The 16,271-nt window shown below is 41.5% G+C and overlaps 1 protein-coding gene across 3 annotated transcripts in view; it reads left to right on the top strand.

Moving 5' to 3' along the window:
* Positions 1–16,271, top strand: part of LOC129539296 (charged multivesicular body protein 3) — an 82,993-nt gene that overhangs the window by 25,439 nt on the left and 41,283 nt on the right. The window contains exon 1 of one of the 3 annotated variants that reach the window (XM_088841362.1): positions 14,722–14,912. The exons of 1 other annotated variant lie outside the window; for it this stretch is intronic. In XM_088841362.1, the coding sequence (XP_088697488.1) occupies positions 14,723–14,912 (190 nt within the window). In that variant the 5' untranslated portion in view covers position 14,722. Of the gene's footprint in view, positions 1–14,721; positions 14,913–16,271 lie in introns of those variants that run through there. One more of the 3 variants, XM_055399733.2, reaches the window with a different exon arrangement.

Below are 16,271 nucleotides of genomic sequence, written 5' to 3'. Positions count from 1 at the left end.
CATCCCTTAAAATGCCAAACACAGGAATATCTTGGGCTTTTAAAACAGTATTATTCAAATTATTTGTTAGTATTGAGCATGGTGGACTGTAACCAATCTTAATATATAATGTTTTGCTTTAATAGCACTTAGTGGGGTTTTTTAATGGGAAAAATAAAGAGCATTCTTACAGTTTTATTTTTGAAAATAATAGAATCTGAGTGGCAGAAACAAATGTGAAGGCCCCTTTGTCCAATCTTATGCCTTGATTTAGATTGTTGATATCTCTGTTATGAATGAACTGACACACTCATCATTTAACAAAAGATTTGCTACATTTGCGAGAATCTTCAAACAGTTCTCCTGCCAGGATCCACACAAGAACATGCAGTTAACTGGCAGTAGAGCGACAGCAGGTGCTGGAGACCCAGATCTGGACAGGTGGCTGGATGCTTCCCATGTCACCATGTTTGGAAAGGAAGATGAGTCAGGAATTCATCTTTTGACAAGAACTAGTTCTAATATAACCAACTCGCTCTGAAATATGTTATGCTACTTACATTTATTCATCAAAATGGCATCTATTTAACCAGAATTTTTATTCAGAGAGAAACCTGTGAACTATTAAAGAGCATCCTCAAGAGTTTAGCACCAAACTCATTCTATCATCCCCTAGTATCTCCAAAACAGCAATCAGGAGACATAAGAGCGTCTTTCTCCTGCTTCAGCCAAACATACTTTCTGCTGTATGGAGTGATGGAGGACAGGCTTACAGACCCTGCTGTATTTTCAGGGCTGTGGAAAGAATGGGAGGTATTATCACCACAGCAGAAGACAGTTAATGGTATAATATGCCCCAGACTGGGCTATACAGAAATGAGAGAAAGGATCTTTTACAATTTCAAATTTTCTAAGGGCTAAAATAAGACTATAATAATTCATTCCATTGCATTCCTTTAAGGAGGAATGTATCTAACCCATTTTGGAACAACACATGTGTTTTATTTAGAATCTGGTAATCAGAGACCTTGAGTTTGTTCAAATAGCTTAGAGTTTTTAGTCTAGGAGAATGTGGTGGTAATTGTAAGTTGCTTATTTATCTGAGAATTATGCCACAGCCTGAGTGCAGTACTAGTGTTTCCTGAAATAATATTCTTATAGGGTGGACCACAGGTGAGAAATGGAAAAGGCTTTTGATGCCTTGTAACATGTATTAATCAGCTTTAAAAAAAAATAGAGGAGTCAGACAGGAGAGGTAGGGCTTTGCAGTTGGCTCAGTGGTAAGGAATTTGCCTGCAAACGCAGGAGATGCAAGAGATGCAGGTTCAATATCTGGGTCAGAAGAACCCCTGGAGTAGGAACTGGCGGCACAGTCCAGTTTGCTTGGAAAATTCCATAGACAGAGGAGTCTAGTGAGCTATAGTCCATGAGGTGGCAAAGAGTCGGACATGACTGAGCAACTGATCACACCCATACAGGACAAGAAAAGGATGGAACAAATGAACAGTACCTTCTTTAACCGTTTTCAGAAGGGAAAGGCTACCCATTCCAGTATTGCCTGGAGAATTACATGGACAGTGTAGTCCATGGGGTCGCAGTCAGTCACGACTGAGCAACTTTCACAGGGAAAATATGTTCTTTTTTCCCCTTTAGTTAGTTTTTATTGAAGGGCAGTGTATCTCCATGCATGCATGCTCAGTTGTGTCCGACTCTTTGCAACCCCATGAGCTGAAGGCCCCCAGGCTTCTCTATCCATGGATTTCCTAGGCAAGAATACCGGAGTGCATTGCCATTTCGTTTTTCAGGAGATCTTCCCTACCCAGGGATCAAACCTGTGCCTTTTGCATTGGCAGACAGATTCTTTTAACACTGAGACAGCTGGGAAGCCCGAATACATCTCCATAAGAGTATATAAATATTAAATGTCAAGATTATTAATTTATTACCAACTCAACACACTCATGTAAGTCATCACCCAGATTAAGAAACTGAGCAATTGCCACAACCCAGAAACCTCCCCTGCTTCCTTCTTAGTCATTACTTCCTCCATCCGCCCCAAAATTAATCTCTGTGATAAATTACAGAACCATAGATTAGTTTTGCTTCTTTTTGAATGTTTTATGAATGGAGCCATAGAGTGTGTGGTACTTTGTGTGGTTAGGGTTAGGTCTCTCATTTGTATGTTCATGAGGTTCATCTCTATTGTATGGAGCAGTTGTTTATTCGTCATCATTACTGCATAGTATTAATGAACATGCAACAATTTATCCATTCTATTATGGTGGACATTTAGCTGATTTCCAGTCTTTGACAAGTACAAGCAGTGCTGCTATGAACATCCTTTTATGTGACTTGGGTCACATTTCTGTTGAGGGTGAAATTTCTGGCTTATTGAGTATGCCTCAGTTCAGTTTTGATAAACACTGACAGTTTTCTAAAGTGGTTCTACCAATTTACACCCTCCCCAGCAGTGTATGAGACTTACAGTTGTTCCACACTCTTGTTAAAATTTGCTGTTACAATTTTGTTCCTTCTTATAATTATGCTTATAATTTGTGGGTTTTGTTTGCATTTCTCCAATGACAGCTGACACTTGACACCTTGTCACATGTTTATTGGTCATTTGAGTTACCTCTTTTGTGAAGTCCTTCTTCAAATCTTTTCCCCATTTTTCTATTGAGTTACTGTCTTATTGAATTATATGAGTTCTTTATATATTCTGTATGTAAGTCCATTGTCAAATTTACATATTTTCTCCCTGTCTGTAGCTGTCTCTTTAGGGGGCAGGATGGATTTTTTTTTAAACAATTTTTCCCTTGGAAATTTTTAGCTATACACAAAAGTAAAGAGATTAATATAATAAAATCCTATGTACCCAAATTCAATAATCAACTTACAGTCAATCATTTTTCAGCTATATGCCTACTAAAAATCATACTTTCTACTGCCTTAACCTGTCCGTTTATTTCCATTATTAAAGCTTTAGGCCTTTCTTACCTCCTTCAGTGTTCATTTGTTTATCCTTCATATATTTATTGAAGTTGAACTAATAATAAAACCCAGTGAATGCATTTCTGTACTTACATTATCTGAGTTCTGTGCATACGGTGACTCTGTTGATCACTCCCTTTTTGAAATTCCTTTTGTTTAGCCTTCTCTGGTCCTCCTCTTCCTGGTTTTCCTTCCACTTCTCTGATCCCTTGTAATTTCCTTCCTGGGACCTCCTTTCTCCTTACCTCCTTCAGAGTTATTCTCCCAGGGTTCGGTTCCTGTTCTCAATTCATTTGGGTGATTGCATCAATACTCATGTCCTTGACTCCCACTCACATACTGCTGGCTTCTGAGTTTATGTCTCTAGTCCAGAACACTATGCAATACCAGATCTCCACACAGAGCTATCATATGAGCAGTTCACTTGGGGAACCCACAAGCATCCATGGCACACTTGTTGACTGTTGACCTCTTCACACCCTGTCACCAATCTATTCTCCCATTCTCCATTATACTAGAATTCTAGCTGAACAGATATCCAGCTATCAGTATTTCTCAGCTCCCATTGTAGTTAGGTGTGACCAACGTGAGTAATTCCTATCAACGCGATGTAAGCAAAAGTGATTCATGCCACTTCTGGATCTTGACTTAAAATATTGGGTATGTGTAGTATAACTAACTTTCTCCCCTACATCAGCTTGCCAGATATGGTGATGACTTGAAAGTCAGGTGTGACCAGTGCACGGAGCTCCCTCACCAGACTGGGTCCCTGCATGACCTCACAGAGCAGAGCTCTCTGACTATGGAGATTACTAGACCATTCTACAAACAAGTACACTTAATATTTAGATCATTGCATTTTCAGGTCTCTCTGTTATAGAGGACTAGCCTTTAACTATTACAGCATCTCAGTCATGTCATGTCATATCGATTACAGCATCTCAATCATATTATATCAAAAATTTACTAATCTTCCTTCCACCTAAATATTCTGTGTCTTCAGTTCCAGTATGAGTAAAGACTCTTGCAGTTACATATCATTTTCCTCTCTCCATCCCTTCATTGAGTTTTCCTAAGTGCAATTCATATTATTTCTTAATAATGACACAGGACTTCTAGCCGTGAGGGAGGAATTGGTAATAGACTGGTCTTGCTGTAACTGTAAAACCAGACCAAACTATATGAGCAATTGCTTTCAGGCAGTGGACAATAAATAGGCAGCACAAGACTGAAGATCCCTAAGAGAAGGGCAACTAATGGTAAGCTCCACAATTACCTAGCTCACTGCACAGAACAATTTCCTGATTGTAATACAGAGAGCTTGATCTCAGCAGAACACAGTTGTTGCACCAAGATTCAACCATGATGTTGCATGTGTCTGTAGTTCATTTTTTGTATTGCTGATTAGTATGCTATTGTATAAATATACCACAATTTGCATATTTATTTGCTGATGGATATCTGTTCCCAGTTTTTGCTATTATGAATAAATCTGCTTTGAATATTGCTATACAGTCATTTGATGGACATAAACATGTATGTTGAGTATATAACAAAGGATGGAGTTGCTCTAACATAAAGTATTTTTATCTTTAGCTTTAGTTGATACTGCTAAAGAATTTTCCAAACTAGTTGTACCAATGTACACGCTAGTCAGCAGTATATATGAATTCTCATTTCGGGACTTCCCTGGCGATCCAGTGGTTAAGACACCACACTTCCACTGTGGGAGCATGGGTTTGATCCCTGGTTAGGGGACTAAGATCCTACATGCTGTGCTGAACAGCCAAAAATTAGAAAAATTCTTGATTGCTCCATATTGTTTTCCCGTACTTGATACTGTCAGTGTTTTTAATATTAATCATTCTTTTTTTTCCCACTTTGAGATATAAGTGATGTACAATACTGTGTAAGTTTAAGGTGTAAGCATAATGATTTGACATTTATACATCATTAAATGATAACACAATAAATTTAGTGAACATCCTTCATTGCATAAATACAAAATTAAAGAAATAAAGAAAAATGTCTTCTCTTGTGATCAGAATTCTTAACATGTACTCTCAACTTTCATATATAACACGGAGCAGTGTCAGTTATATTTATCATGTCGTATATTACATCCCTAGTATTATTTTTGACTGGAAGCTGGTACCTTTTGAGTACCTGCATACAGTTCCTCCTTCCTCCATATCCTGCCTCTGGTAACCACAAACATGATTTCTTTTTCTATGAGTTTCTTTGTTTGTTTTTGAAGTATAATTGATCTACAACACTATGATAATTCAGGGTGTACAACATGGTGATTCGATTTTTTTTGCCTATTTAAAAAAGTCGAAGTATAGTTGATACACCAATATCATACAAGTTACCAGTACAATACAGTGATTCACAATTTTATACTACATTAATATTACTATAAAACATTGGCTGTATTCCTTGTGTTGTGCAATATACCTTTGTACCTTATTATATATTTAACAGTTTGTATTTCTTAATCCCTGCTCTTTTAATGCCCCTTTCCCCTCCCTCTCCACCCTAATAACCACTAGTTTGTTCTCTATATCTGTGAGTCTGGCTTCTTTTTTGTTATATTCACTAATTTGTTTGTGTTTTAGATTCCATATAAGTGAGATAATACAATATTTGTCTTTCTCTGTCTGGCTTATTTCACTTAGCATAATACCTTTCAAGTCCATCCATGTTTTTACAAATGAAAAAATTTTATTCTTTTTATGGTTGAGTGGTAGCCCATGTGTAATCTGCTGTTTAATTCATTCACTGAGGTTTATTCAGTGACTAAGGTTTTTATTTCTATTGTTATATTTTCTTATGTCTAGAAATTCTTTGGTTCTTTTTCATTTTTATGGTCTCTTGTTTCTTTAAGTCCCTCTTTCATTTCTTTGAACATTTTAAGTATAGTATTTTTATTTTACATTTGAGAATTCTAATATCTGATGTGCTTTGGACTATAATTATGATTTTTAAAAAATTTACTCTTGGCCTCATATATTTGCATTTGGAAAATTTTGTTTATCTTAATATGTATGAGACACAGGTTTGATCCCTGGGTCAGGAAGATCCCTTGGAGTAGGAGATGGCAACCCACTCCAGTATTCTTGCCTGGAAAATTACAGGGACAGAGGAGCATGGTAAGCAACAGTCCATGGGATCACAAAGAGTTGGACATGACTGAGTGACGAAGCATACAATCTGTAGGAATACTGCAGTGCCTGAATTTGGGGTATATTCCTTCAAAATGAGCTCAGAATGTTCTGACAGGTACTGATGATGCCATCCACTAAAGAACAGTTTAAATTAATATCTCGGCTTTGGATTTCCAACGCTGTGAGAATATAGTATGGCTTTAAATCCATATAAGGGCATATTTATAATGATGCTTTCTTAAGGAAGCCTTCTATTTTTATTTTTCATTCAGAGCTGTGGCCTAAAACATTTCCTTCTTGGCTGCCTTTGCAAGCAGATAGACCTTTTTCCCAGCCTCTTCTTTCACTGAGGATGAGGTCATCATGGCTCCTAGCTTCAGGGGCGGGGGGTCTCAACTCTGCTTCACCATTTTATCCCGCCAAAGGCCTTGCCTTCTGTTCCTCTAACCAATCATTAAAATCAAGCATACTATTTGATTCCATTTATATAAAGTTCAAGAAGAGCTGAAACTAAATCTATAGAGATAGAAATAAATCAGACTAATGGTTCTCTTTTGGGGATGTTGACTAGAAACAGGGATGATGGAGCCTTCTAAGATTTGGAAACATTTTAAATGTTGATCTATATAGTGATTCTGTAGGTTTACACATACGTACAAATGCACCAGGACATACACTTATTTGAACACTCTACTGTCTGTGTCATATTCTTTTTGCAGTACACAACAGGGTTCTTGGTTTCTATTATTGGCAGATATTACTGATTTCCCTTACTTTTCTGAGAGACCAACCATGCACATAAAATAGTGTGGCTGTATGTTATTAAAACTATGTGGTTTGCAGTGAGTTTTTCAGAATTTCCAGTCCCCAAAACATTGAATGTGTGAGCTGCATGCTCACACTTTCCAATTCTGATACTGTTTCTTGGAGACTTTAGTAAAGTATTGCTTAAAAATTCAGTTTAACTTTTCTTATGATTTAAAATAGAACTTGTCCAATTATATTTTTGATCTGCTTTGTTTTTATTTTTATTTAGTTTTTTATTGGAGTATAGTTGATTTACAATGCTATTTTCTGCTATACATAAAAGTGAGTCAGTTATACATACCAGTTCAGTCACTCAGTCATGTCCAACTCTTTGCGAACCCATGGACTGCAGTATGCCATGCTTCCCTGTCCATCACCAACTCCTGGAACTTGCTCAAACTCATGTGCGTCAAGTCGGTGATGCCATCCAACCATCTCATCCTCTGTTGTCCCCTTTTCCTCCTGTCTTCAATCTTTCCCAGCATCAGGGTCTTTTCCAATGAGTTAGTTCTTTGCATCAGGTGGCCAAAGTATACATATATCCACTCTTTTTAAGATTCTTTTCCCATACATTTTATTACAGAGTATAAGTACAATTTCCTGTCCTTCGATTTTTTTTTTTTTTAAGTTCAGGCTTTGTCCCTTCTATGCTGTGGAGAAATAAGAAAAGGCATGTAGTCTCCCATGAGAGGAGCTTTGGTGGTAGAAATGGTGCTCTAGAGGGCAATACAGGGTGGCTGCAGTGATTACTGTGATTTCCCAGGGACAGTACTTGCTTCAAGCCAGAGCCAGTCATCAGATATGTACTTACCCCTCCCAAGTGGGAACTACCCCTACTTTGGGGCACGATGGATGATAGAAGTTTGTTGTTGTTTAAAGAATTCAGCTAAGCGGTTTGCCTCCACCCTCTATCACCTTCTTTCTTCTTTAAAGTGTAGGACCCATGCATATATATGGGGATTGTTGGAGGTTGAATTGTGCCCCTTCAAAAGATATGTTGACATTCTAAACCCCCAGTACCTCAGAATGTGACCTTATTTGGAAATACGGTCATTGCAGATATAGTTAAGATGAGGTCATGCTGGATTAAGGTGAACCCTTCATACAGTAGGACTGGTGTGCTTACAGAGAGGAGAATATCCCATTGGACTGGATTGTGTCCTCCTCAAATCCATTATCTATTGGAACCCTAACCCACTGTGTATTTGGAGATGGGTCCTTTGGGAGATTATTGGGTTTAGATGAGGCCTTGAGGTGGCCTCATGACAGATTAGTACTCTTATAAGAGAAGCCTATGTCTCTACCATGTGAGGTCCTAGAGAGAAGGTCAAGTCAGTAAGAGAGCTCTCCCCAGGCTGGCACTTATCTTGGACTTTCAGCCCCTAGAACTACTAGAAAATAAATTTCTGTTGTTTGAGCCACCCAGTCTTTGGTATTTTGTATTGGCACCCCAAGCTTACTAATACAAACACTACATAGCAACAGAGGCAGAGATTGGAGTGATGCAGTGGCAAGCCAAGGAAAGCCAGTGATTGATGGCGATCACCACAACCTGGAAAAGGGCAAGGAATGATCCTCCCCAGAGTCTCAGATGGAGCATGGCCCTATTGACACCTTGCTTTTGGATTTCTGGCTCCAGAACTGTGAAAGAATAAATTTCTGTTGTTTTAAACTACCTGATTTGTCATACTTTGATGAAGTAGCCTTGTAGAATCTAATGAAAGTTGCTCAGTCATGTCCAGCTGTATGTGACCTCATGGACTGTAGCCCACCAGGCTCCTCTGTCCATGGGATTCTCCAGGCAGATACTAGAATGGGTTGCCATTTCTTACTTCAGGGGATCTTCTGAACCCAGGGATCGAACCCAGGTCTCCTGCATTGCAGGCAGATTCTTTACTGTCTGAACTTGAGGGAAGCCCTAAAATAGGATTCTTAATACTAGACTCATTGTAAGGTTGGTGGAGGAAGGTTGGGAATGGGCAGATGATTCAAGGTTTCTCTTTGCCTTATCTCAAGTCATAAACTGTGGTCAGGAGTCCCTCACACTGGAGGTTAGTCAGAAATTAAGAAATCCACTCCAAAATTATTATATAAGGTATGGGAGGGAATTCAATTTCCCAAAGGTCAGTTTATAGCTAAAATTTTCAGAGTCCATCTGTTGTATAAAACAAGGTATATCTTGTTTTTATTAGGTCAATGTTCCTCCTAGGAATTGGATTGTGACTTTCTTGCCCAGAGCATTTCATTAAACTGTCTACCTGGTGTATGAGGAACAGTTGTAAGCCAGGAAGCTCTCTAAGGTAGGAAATCTACTGAAATAAGCAAGGACAAACTGGGGGAAGGAGGGAAAACAGTATTTTCTATTTGTCATTTCAAATTTAGAGAAATTTTAAAGCACTGGGCATTGAGACACCTTTCAGAACAAGGGATGTGCATCTGTTTATAACATTTTTCAGGTATCAGGAGGAGAGTGCATATAAAACCTTAAAAATGTGTGTGAATAAATGTCTGTGTGAACATATGGTAGGGAGTGCAATCCTGTTAAACACTTGCGGTGCTTGGCAGGAGCAAAAAGCCAGAATGCCTGCTCACTTAGTTCTTCCCACCCCCTCAGATGTGAGTCTCAGCAGGTGGGAGGATCCGGTGCAAGTTTCCTGAGGCCCGTGTAGGAAGGATAAGTTACACCCACAGCCACAGCGTTGTTCAAAATGTTAGTCACTCAATCATGTCTAACTCTTTGCGACTCCACGGTCTGTCCATAGAATTCTCCAGGCAAGAATACTGGAGGGGGTAGCCATTCCCTTCTCCAGGAAATCTTCCTGACCTAGGGATCGAACCCAGGTTTTCTGCATTGCAGGCGGATTATTTACCGTCTGAGCTAACAGGGTTGTCCAAGGCCAAGGCAGTATCAGGAGACGAATAGAGAGTATGTTGCTGTAAGAGTGGAGCCTGGAAAATGTGTGGAGGGTGCACAGTGCCATTCCAGTCGCTGAGGAGCAACTGCATTGATGTATTTTTAAGGCTCTGTAAGTAGCATATTTAAATAGGATGCCACATGCCAAATCAACATCCTGCACACTGTGACCTCTCTGTCCTTGATGACCAACTTTATTTTTATTTACTTTTATTTGTTTGGCTCGGTTGTGTCTTGGTTGTGGCACGTGGAGTCTTTAGTTGCAGCACATGAACTCCTAGATGCGGCATATAGGATCTAGTTTCCTGAGCAGGGATCAAACCCAGGCCCCTTGCATTGGGAGTGGAGAGTTGATGACCAACTTTAGACAAGTGCATTTAGTAAATGAAATGCTTGTGATCCCAAACCCCCATCCAGTAACTGGGAAGGCTCTAGGCACATGCTGTTTCTTTTTCACTGGAACTCTTCATCTCTCTGCTTGCTCATCCTTCAGGGCTCAGCTTATATAGGCATACCTTGGAGTTACTGTGAGTTGATTCCAGACCACCTCGATAAAGCGAATAATACAAGAAAGCTTGTCACATGAATTTTTTGGTTTCCCAGTGCATATAAAAGTTATGTTTACACTACACTGTAGTCCATTAAGTGTCCAATGGCATTATGGCTAAAAAATGTACATATACAAAATACTTTATTGCTAAAAAAGGCTAACCACCATCTGAGGCTTCAATAAGTTGTATTACTTTTGCAATAGTAACTTTTGCAAAAAGTAGTAACCTTTTGCAAAGGTCACCGGTCACAGATCACCATAACAAATATAGTAATAGTGAAGAAGTTTGAAATGTTGCTAGAATTACCAAAATGTGACACGGAAACATAACATGAGCAAATGCCATTGAAAAATTAGTGCCAAGAGACTTGGTGATGCAAGGTTGCCACAAACTTGTTTTAAAAAAAATGCAGTATCTGTGAGGCACAATAAAGCAAAATAGGCTCAGAGAAGAGTCACTATTCACCATGTGCTTCCTATAGTTAGAATTTTACACATTTGTGGTAATTCACTTGATTTTATTTATCACCATTGTTTAGTACTTGTCCTTCTCATCAGATTGTGTGAGGTTCTTTTCGTTCATTGTTGTTTTCTTAGAGCCTATAGAGTGCTTAATATATAGTAGGTATTTGATAAATATCATTGACTAACTGGAAGTCCAGTGTCCCCCCGCATGAAAAACTGCTGCTTTATAGTTCATGCTCAAAAAAAAAAAAAAAAGGGTATGGTGAAGGAGACTTCAAAACATTTCCACAGATCTCTTATCTTCAGAGAGCTCCATCATACTAAAAAAAAAAAAAAAACCAAAAAAAAGGAAGGAAGACAATTCAACTGAAGGGCAAAGGATACAAAGAGGCAATTCACAAAAAAGATTCAAATAGCCAAGAAATATACAAAAAGATGCTCATCTAGACTCCAGTACTCTTGCCTGGAAAATCCCATGGACGGAGGAGCCTGGTAGGCTGCAGTCCATGGGTTCACTAAGAGTCGGGATGCGACTGAGCGACTTCATTTTCACTTTTCACTTTCATGCATTGGAGAAGGAAATGGCAACCCACTCCAGTGTTCTTGCCTGGAGAATCCATCCCAGGGACGGGGGAACCTGGTGGGCTGCCATCTATGGGGTCACACAGAGTCAGACACGACTGAAGCGCCTCAGCAGCAGACTAGTAATCAGAGAAATGAAAATTTAAAATATACCCTTGAATTGACAAACATGTAAGTGATTAGTAATATTCATAATATTCATTGTCAGCAAGCATTTAGGGAAAAGAGAGTTCTTGTACACTGCTGGTAGTTCAAACTGTGCAACCTATGCAGAGTATATAGTTAGTACTTTAAAACTTGTGCTTTAAACTGTGTCTATTGTTAAAGGGGAAAATTGGAAACCACATTGTGTTATACGATAGGGAAATGGTTAAATAAATAATAGTACATTCCTACTTTGGAATCCCTTAGCTCTAGATATTAACATCAATGAAAATCTATGCAAAATTTTTTTAAAAAGATTGCAAAACAATATGTAGAATATGACCCCAAATAAGTAAAACTATGTTAAAAATATATTCTCCAAAGTAAAAGCCACGAAGAATTCACACCAATTATTTAAATAAATATAAATAATTTGAGAACATTTTCCCTGAGAAAGTGAGTGTGGAAGTTTTACTTGTTACAATGAACATGTACTGCTATTTTTTAGAACATTATTGAAGTATGTTGATGTAAAGTGTACAAATTAAAGTGTCTATTTTTATTAAGTACAGTTGATTAACTGTGAGTTTCAGGTGTACAGAAAGTGATTCAGTTATATATCTTTTTCACTCTTTTCCATTTTTGGTTATTACAATATATTGAATATAGTCCCGTGTGCTATACAGTAGGTCCTTGTTTTATATATAGCAGTATCTCTTGCCCCTCCTCCTTTCCATTTTGGGAACCATGAGTTTGTTTTCTATGTCTGTGAGTCTATTTTACAAACAAGTTCATTTGATCATTTTTTAGATTCAGCATGTAAGTGATATCGTATGATATTTGGCCTCCTCTGTCTGACTTACTTCACTTAGTATAATAATCTCTAGGTCCATCCATGTTGCTACAAATGGCATTATTTCATTCTTTTTTATGGCTCAGTAATACTCCATTGTATTATCCATATCTACAACATCTTCTTTATCCATTCATCTGTTAATGGACATTTAGGCTGCTTCCATGTTGAAGTGTCCAATTTTTGACACAGCATATATCTGTGATACCGTTGCCACAAGCAAGATAATGTCCATTACTTCCCCAAATATTCTTTATATCCCTTTGCAATCTCTCCTTGCCTCTTTCAAAAACAATCCCTGTCCCCTAGCAACCACTGATCTACTATCACTAGAGTTTGCATTTTCTAGAATGTTATAATGAAATCATACAGAATGTACTTTATTTCCTGGCTTCTTTCACTCAGCATAACTATTTTGAGATTCATCCATGTTGAAGAAGGTATCAAGTTTGTTCTGTTTTTATTATCTACCACAACTGGTTTATCCATTTACTTGTTGATGGACCTTTGGATTATTTCCATTTCTCAGCAAATACAAATAAGGATGCCAGTACAAGTCTTTGTAATCACATATGCTCTTCCTCCTCTTGGATAAATAACTAGCAGTGGAATGGCATGAGGAAGATATATGTTTATCATTTAAAAAACCTGCCAAAATATTTTCAGAATGGTTGTACCATTTTACAGTCCCACCAGAGATGGAACTATGGGGTTGAGGTCGTAAATAAGTGGATTCTTCACCATCATGAGACAAGGTAATGAGAACAACCAGCAGGTCACCAGTGTAGATTCAGAGACTGCCCAGCTAAAATGCAACTACTTTCTAGTCACAGAGTCCTTTGAGAATTTTATTAAGGTTATGGTCTATGTGGGATTTCCAGGAAGTGCTAGTGTTAAAGAATCTGCCTGCCAACGCAGGAGACATAAGAGACCCGAATTTGATCTCTTAGTCAGGAAGATCCCCTGGAGGAGGGCGTGGCAACCAACTTCAGTATTCTTGCCTGGAGAATCCCATGGCCAGAGGAGCCTGGCAGGCTATGGTCCATAGGGCATAGGGTCGCAAAGGGTCAGACATTACTGAAGTGACTTAGCACCCCCATGGTCTATGCAGACTGCAGGACCACACAAACACACGCACACACATAGGCACAAGGCAAGTAGGAATTATCTCCATTGGAAATTGCCATGGCCTGAACAAAAAAGCTGCGGAGAAGGCAATGGCACCCCACTCCAGTACTCTTGCCTGGAAAATCCCATGGACGGAGGAGCCTGGTGGGCTGCAGTCCATGGGGTCGCGACTGAGCGACTTCACTTTCACTTTTCACTTTCATGTACTGGAGAAGGAAATGGCAACCCACTCCAGTGTTCTTGCCTGGAGAATCCCAGGGACGGCGGAGCCTGGTGAGCTACACTCCAGGGGGTCGCACAGAGTCGGACACGACTGAAGCGACTTAGCAGCAGCAGCAGAACAAAAGCTGTGACACTGGAGATGAAAGGGGAGGGCTGGAGTTCCTTAAAAGACTGAAAAGTTACAACTGTTGGGACTTGGAAGGAGAGGGGAGAAAGAATGATGCTCCGGTTTTAATGACTAGGCCACGGTGGAGAAAACAGAGGAGAGGAGCAGCTCTGGCGGGAGGAAGCGGTCATTTCTCGCTCGCTGCATGTGAGGTGCTTACGATCTTAGGAAAGTGGTTATGAAAGTATCTTGTTTGGGTGGAGATACAGATTTCCGGACAGTAAGGAGATCAAACCAGTCAATCCTAAAGGAAATCAACCCTGAATATTCACCGGAAGGACTGAAGGTGAAGTTCCAAATCCTTTCGCCACCTGAAGTAAAGATCAGACTCTTTGGAAAAGACCCTGATGCTGGGAAAGACTGCGGGCAGGAGAAACGGATGACAGTGGATGAGATAGTTGGATGGCATCACCCGACTCAACAGACATGAGGTTGAGCAAAGTCCGGGAGATGGTGAAGGACACGGAAGCCTGGCGTGCTGCAGTCCCTGGGGTCGCAAAAAGTCAGACACGACTGAACGACTGAACAACAACAGATTTCCGGGACAACAACATACAGATTTAGGGGAGCAGGCGCAGCTGTAATCACCGGGTGCAGTCAGTAAGTTCGGATCCTTCGGAGGAATCACCTCCACGCCTCAGAAAAACACACCTAGCTCCTCACCTGGGTCCACAAGTCCCCTCCCCGAAAGTACGCGATTGCGTCAACCTTTCTGACAAAACCTCCGCCCCGAGTCTGCGCACGAGTTCGGCGCATGCGCACGAGGTTCCCCGCGGCCGCTCCCTGCTCCTGGCGCCCAGACTCCTTGCCTCTCAGCGGCCCCGCCCAGGCGGCTGCCCGTGACCTGCCACGGCGCGGGGAACGGAAAGCCGCGAGGGGCGAGCCGAGTTCAGTTCGCCATGGGGCTGTTTGGAAAAACCCAGGAGAAGCCGCCCAAAGAGCTGGTAAGGGAGCGGCGGCGGCCCCGGAGTGGGTGCGTTTGCGTGGGGGTGCGGTGGAGTTGGTGGACGACTGGACACTCTTCCCCCGCGGCTGGCCAGGTGCCGCTCGGCCCCCATTTCCGGAGCCTCCCACTCGATCGAGGGGCCGGAGGAAGTCTTTAAGGTAGCGGCTGTGGGGAAAGGGAGCCCCGGAGTCCCATTTCCACACGGGGGCCGAGGGCCGGGTGAAGGGGTTCCGCGGTCTCGGCTGGGGACGCGGAGGCAGCAGCGCCGGCCCGGCCTCTGGAACCCCTTCCCCGGCGCGCGTTGGTACGTCCCGCGCGGAACCTCGGCTGGCGCAGGCCCCGCCCCCTCCCGACCGCCTGCGGACTGCGGGCAGACCTGCGGGTTCCCCAGCCTCTTCCCTAGGAGCCCATCCCGAAGTCGGGAAGGTTCAGGCACCTGTCCACAGCCCTTCCCCACAGCCGCGCCTTATTGAGAGGGAGACTCAGGGTCTCTTTCCTCTGCCGTTCATCGTTGACAACCAGACGCACAATGATAGCAGGGACCCCACTTTTGGAAGAGTGGTACCTTAGTAACTACATTTGGTGTAGAATTCTGAATCTCCCTGTCAACTTCCATCACCTCCCGATACTGTGGAGCGCTGGAGTGTCCTGCCGAGTCCGGAGCCTAAGTTCGTATCCTAGTTCCTCACACAATCAGCTTTGTGATCTAGGGAAAGTTCATTTCTGTGTGCGTTACTCTTGTGTGTTGAGTAGGAATGACAGTAGTATCACTTCAGAGTCATAGAAGACGGAGGGACGTTAAGTTTTATTAGCTAGTAGTGCTGCTGCTGCGGAGAAGGCAATGGCAAGCCACTCCAGTACTCTTGCCTAGAAAATCGCACGGACAGAGGAGTGACTTCGCTTCAGACGTGTCCGACTCTGTGCGACCCCATAGACGGCAGCCCACCAGGCTCCTCCGTCCCTGGGATTCTCCAGGCAGGAACACTTAAGTGGGTTGCCATTTCCTTCTCCAATTCATGCATGCATGCTAAGTCGCTTTAGTCGTGTCCGACTCTGTGCGACCCCATGGACAGCGGCCCACCAGGCTCCTCTGTCCATGGGATTCTCTAGGCAAGAACAGTGGAGTGGGTTGCCATTTCCTTCTCCCAGCTAGTAGTGCTAGTTTCGGTGAGTATGTTTTTGGCCGCCTCACGGGGCTTGCGGGATCTCAGTTCCCTGACCAGGGATCAAACCAAGTCTGTGGCAGTGAAATCCGGAATCCTAATCACTGGACCACCAGGGAACTCCCAGAGTAAATTCTTTGTATATTCTACATCAAGGGTCCCCAAGCTCTGGAATCTAATGCTTGATTTGAGGT

The sequence above is a fragment of the Moschus berezovskii genome, chromosome 11 (assembly GCF_049115385.1).
Source record: "Moschus berezovskii isolate FMDL1 chromosome 11, NW_MosBer_1.0, whole genome shotgun sequence".
Taxonomy (NCBI): domain Eukaryota; kingdom Metazoa; phylum Chordata; class Mammalia; order Artiodactyla; family Moschidae; genus Moschus; species Moschus berezovskii.
This window is presented reverse-complemented; position numbering and strand designations above follow the sequence as displayed.